Below are 5,614 nucleotides of genomic sequence, written 5' to 3' on the forward strand. Positions count from 1 at the left end.
CACACACACACACACACACACACACACACACACACACACACACACACACACACACTGGGTATTCCGTCATCAGTATGAGTATGTATGAAAGTTCTGGACAGGGAATTCATGGATTATAAAGGAATAAAATAGTAGATAGAAGAGTAAAGTGTAAAACAATAGATAGAAGAATACAGACGGGAGACATACTCACCTTGTCTCTGATTACGGAATGTATGGAGATGCTAACACATCACTTAGGATATCCCAGAAACAGCTGTAAGACATACAATAATTGATTAGTTAATTACCTCAAATTCACCTCACTCTAATTAGATATTCTAAATGACTTGAGATACTCGTCTTGCCTTTGTTTTGTTGTCCTTTTGCCTCTAATATATATATATATGTGTATATATATATATATATATTTATATATATACAGGATGATTCAAAAGTCGCCATACATAAGAACAATTTATGTTTTTATAAGAAACAGTTTTTTTTTTTTTTAACTGTTTCTTATTTTAAAAATACATTTTTCCTATGTATGGTGACTTTTGAATCACCCTGTATATATATACACATATAATATATATATGCATACACATTTTATATGTATGTATGTATGTACACCGATTTCTAATGTTTAAAACATGTCTTTTGTAACAAATAATGTGTGGGCAGTGCTTGAAAACATGTGTGCACGCGCACACATACACACGCACACACACACATATTATAAACAACAGAAAGATAAAATTCTTCGTGAAATTTATCACGAAAAAGTGGAGGAATATTTACACTTTCATCATCAGATGCTACCGGTTTCATTTAAGGGATATAATCAGGCAATAAGAAAGCAATGTGAATTGAATGAAATGAAATTAATCTTTCATGATAGTAGTTTGGAATATTCACATGTCTTTCTTACAAATATTACATGGTAGTTGTTATTGGTCTTCCTCTGGTGGCTGCTGTATCATAAAACCAGCAGCAATATTAGTCTGCTAACTATTATGACCCGGCAGCCATTAGAGGGTTTCTAGAAATCACCACATAAATTATGTAAGAAAAACATTTGAATGTTCAAAACTGCTGTCATAAAAGATTGATTTCATTTCATTCCTTTTTTTCCCCTTCTTTTTGCATCATTATAAAGTCTTTACAGTTGAAACCGGTAGCATTTGTTTTTTGGTTTTTTGATAAAATGGTAAATATTTTCGCCTTTTTTGTTAAAATTCTCTTCTTTTGTTTTTTTTTTTATATATATATATATATATACTTTCTCGCATGAAACTTCTTGACTTCCTACACGTGAGTGCGCTCGCATACACAAACACACACACATTCACACACAATGGCCATTTTTTCACTCTCCTGCTTTTAAAAACCATGTTCTCTATCTCTCTACAACTTCCGGTCAGTTATTTTTCGGCCATGTAGCAACAAGCTGGCAGAACCGTTAGCACGCTGGGCAAAGTGCTTAGTGGTATTTCATCTGCCTCTATGTTCTGTGTTCAAATTCCGCCGTGGTCGACTTTACCTTTCATCCTTTCGAGGTTGATTAAATAAATACCGGTTGCATACTGGGGTCAATCTAATCGACTGCCCCCCCCCACCTCCCCCAAAATTTCGGGCCTTGTGCCTAGAGTAGAAAAGAATATTTTGCAATATTTCAGGCGGCGAGCAGGCAGAATCATTAGCACACCGGGCAAAGTGCTTAGCGGTATTTTGTTTGCCATTACATTCTGAGTTCAAATTCTGCTGAGGTCAACTTTACTTTTCATCCTTTCAGAGTCGACTTTACCTTTCATTCTTTCGTGGTCGATTAAATAAGTACCAGTTACACACTGAGGTCAATGTAATTGACTTAATCCATTTGTCTGTCCTTGTTTGTCCCCTATGTGCTTAGCTCCCTTGAGGACAATAAAGAAATAACTATTTCGAGTGGCACAGGTGCTTCAAAATCAGAAGAACATCCCTGGAAGACCTGCCACAAACATCACAGCTGGAAATGTGGAGAAAATCCATCAATTTGTGAATGAGGATTGTTGGAGGACAATCAACGATATTGCTGATGTTGTTGGTCTGTTGTATGAGTTCTTGCAGGCAATCCGAATGTCTGAATTGAACATGTCACTGCCAAGTTTGTTCCCCGTTTCCTGACCGCTGAGCAGAAAGAACATCGCGTCAAAGTCTGTCGTGATCTACATCAGCGTGCCACTGGTGACCCATCCTTCATGTCGTGAATCATTACCGGTGATGAGAATTGGATCTATGGGTACAACCCTGGGACGAAGCAGCAGTCGTCACAATGGAAGAGGGCTTTATCTCCATAACCAAAGAAGGCATGACAGAGCCTCAACTCACTCAAGAGCATGCTCATCGTTTTTGGTTTTTTTTGTGTGTGTCTTTTTCGACCTCCGCGGTATTGTGCATCGAGAATTCGTCCCCAGGGTCAGACCATCAATCGAGAGTTCCATTTCGACGATTTGAAGCGTTTGAGGGAGGAACATGCAGCAAAAGCAACCAGGTCTGTGGAGCGCAAAGAATTGGATTCTTTATGACAACAATGCACCCTGTCACCGAGCTTTCCTCACTCAGGAGTTTCTTGCCCAAAGCAGTATGTATCCGCATTATTTGCCAGATTTAGCACCTGCGAACTTTTATCTCTTCCCCAAGATGGAAATGCAGCTCAAAGGTCGCCGTTTTTACACCGTTGTCGAGATCCAGAGTGAATCGCAAAAGGTCCTCGACTCGCTTACAGAAAGACAACTTCCAGGCCGGATTCTGAAAGTGGCAGAAATGCTGGGACCAGTGTATTGCTGCGCAAGGGGACTATTTCAAAGGAGATGATGTTAGGTAAATAAGTTATTTTTTTATTGAACATAACTAGTCACAGAACTTTTTGATACCACTTCATATGTATGTATATACACACACACACATGCATGCATACATATATGTATGTACGCATTCGTGTTGGCTGTGTGGTAAGTAGCTTGTTTACCAACCACATGGTTCCGGGTTCAGTCCCACTGCGTGGCACCTTGGGTAAGTGTCTTCTACTATAGCCTCAAGCCGACCAAAGCCTTGTGAGTGGATTTGATAGACAGAAACTGAAAGAAGCCCATCGTGTATATATATGTGTGTGCATATGTTTGTGTGTGTGTGTGTGTCTGTTCCCCTACCATCGCTTGACAACTAATGCTGGTATGTTTACGTCCTCGCAACATAGCGGTTCGGCAAAAAGAGACCAATAGAATAAGTACTAGGCTTCCAGACAATAAGTCCTGGGGTCGATTTGTTCGACTAAAGGCTCTGCCCTAGCATGGCCACAGTCAAATGACTGAAACAAGTAAAAGAATAAAAGAATATATACTTATTTACGTGTGTGTGCGTCTGTGTACATGATGAATGCATGTGTGTATGTGTGTGCATGCATGAATGTATGTATGAGTGTGAAGGGGTAGAAAGAGAGACAAGTGAAAGAGATACAGGTTGCAATCCAGTTGCTGCAAATTTAAATGTAATATGTCCGTGCTATTTCCGATTTTCCTTGTCATTGCAGAATGTAATTATAAACGCCATGACGACAATGGGGAAGATGCTGACAGTCATCTTATTAACAAAGATGATAATTCGAGAATGAATCCAGACTAGTAATTTCAGTATAATTGTGGATATTATCTCTTTTGTATTCTTTAAGAAGATTAGAAAGATCTCGGAACAAGCATCCAAGGGAACGATCACTTAACCAAGAGACATTTAACATTCACTGACCAAAGAAACAAGAACATATCAAAGTGTCTGCTTTAGAACTTGGCTTTGGAGCATTTGTGATTTTTCGGAATTTTACTAATTTGAAAAAGGAAAGCTCTATAAGTGGAATTTACAAAAACAAGGAAAAAATCCGAAAGGTAAATAAATCATAACATGGGAAATGTAAATGGCCAAGGTAAGGAAATATTTTTATATTTCTGTATAATTGTTGTTTTTGTAAATGTGTGATGTCATTGAAGTGTAAACCTTTTGTGTTTTTTTATTAACGAGAGAAGGGGGCGTAGTTGATTATTCCTCAGATAAAGGGCTTGTGAGAATTGAAAAATGGGAACAGCGTCTTTTTTATTTTTTATCTTTTTCTTGTTTGAGTCAGTGGACTGCAACCATGCTGGAGCATCACCTTGAAGAATGTTTATCAAAACAAATCAACCCCATTACATTCTTATCTTTCTTTCTCTTTTTCCTTTTTTTTTTTTTTTTTTTCACAAATCTGGTACTTTTCCTATAAAACTCTCTCGCCAAACTACAGAAGTTACGGGAATGTAAAAAAACCCAACACCAATTGTCAAACGATAATGGAGGACATACACACACACACACACACACACACACACACACACATGTATATGTCGAGTTTCTACAGTTTCCCTCTACCACACGGCTTTGGTCAGCACAAGGCTATAGTAGAAGGCACTTAGCTAAGTTGCCATGCTGTGGAACTGAACCTGGAACCACTTGGTTCCAATCCACCCTTTTTACCACGCAGACATGCCTGCACCTATCATTAAATTAATTATATATTTTAATGATGTAATTATATAAATAATGATGTTTTATGCTATTGAAACAGCTGTTGAGCACAATTAAATTATAAACTATACGCTTTCTGTTTTTTATTCTAAATATCGTTAGAATTATGGAGAAAATTGCTAAGGCTCCGGACACTAAATAATGCTTTACAAATAGTTCAACTTCATTTGCAATTAGGGTCTATATTTTACCTGAAGTGTTTCTTTTTTTTTTTTCTGTACTTCAACAAAATTCAGGGATGTGGTAGTGGTAATGGTGGAGTATCTAAAAAAGATAGGTTTAAAGTGAATACCAGCCTCTACATCTTGAGTTAACACTGCAAGCATTTTGGTGTTCAGTTTGGAGTGTAATATTTAGTTCTCTGGAATTCTACAGACCGAGATGTTGCAAAATGGCTTTCATCTTTTCTTTTATCTTTTCTCTTTGACTTGTTTCCATCATTGGGTAGCTGCCATACTGGAGCACTGCTCTGAAGGACTTAGCCGAACTTAATCAAACCCAGTACTTCATTTTTTTAAGTCTGGTACTTATTCAATCGATCTCAGAAGCCGAAGTTACGGGGACATAAACAAACCAACACCGGCTGTCAAGCAATTATGATGGACAAACACAAAGATACATGCATATATACACATAGACATATGTGTGTATTATTTTCATATTATGCAGTTATATACGCAACTATTGATTATTCTCCAAGCGCCATTGAAATGACACGAATCTAATTAAACTCATCAGAATTACATATAAAAGTAATTTGCTGAAAAAAAAACTTGAACAATCTAGAATTTATACATATAGGTATGTAGGCGTGGGTGCAACTGTGTGGTAAGAAACTTGCTTCCCAACCACATGGTTCTGGGTTCAGTCTTACTGCATGGCAACTTGGGCAAGTGTCTTCTACTATATCCTTGAGCCAACCAAAACCTTGTGAGTGGATTTGGTAGATGGAAACTGAAAGAATATACATGTGTGTGTGTATCTATACACACACACACACACACACACACACACACACACACACAGGTATAAGTTAGAG

The 5,614-nt window shown here is 37.7% G+C and overlaps 1 protein-coding gene across 2 annotated transcripts in view; it reads left to right on the plus strand.

Annotated features, from left to right (window-relative positions):
- LOC106870440 (uncharacterized) overlaps positions 1-5,614 on the plus strand; it is a 32,528-nt gene that overhangs the window by 2,078 nt on the left and 24,836 nt on the right. The window contains exons 2-3 of one of the 2 annotated variants that reach the window (XM_052968611.1): positions 2,665-2,844; positions 3,554-3,940. In XM_052968611.1, coding sequence (XP_052824571.1) covers positions 3,919-3,940 — 22 coding nt within the window. In that variant the 5' untranslated portion in view covers positions 2,665-2,844; positions 3,554-3,918. The remainder of the gene's footprint in view (positions 1-2,664; positions 2,845-3,553; positions 3,941-5,614) is intronic. The other variant, XM_014916521.2, reaches the window with a different exon arrangement.

Source organism: Octopus bimaculoides, chromosome 6 (assembly GCF_001194135.2).
Source record: "Octopus bimaculoides isolate UCB-OBI-ISO-001 chromosome 6, ASM119413v2, whole genome shotgun sequence".
In the NCBI taxonomy this organism is placed as follows: Eukaryota; Metazoa; Mollusca; class Cephalopoda; order Octopoda; family Octopodidae; genus Octopus; species Octopus bimaculoides.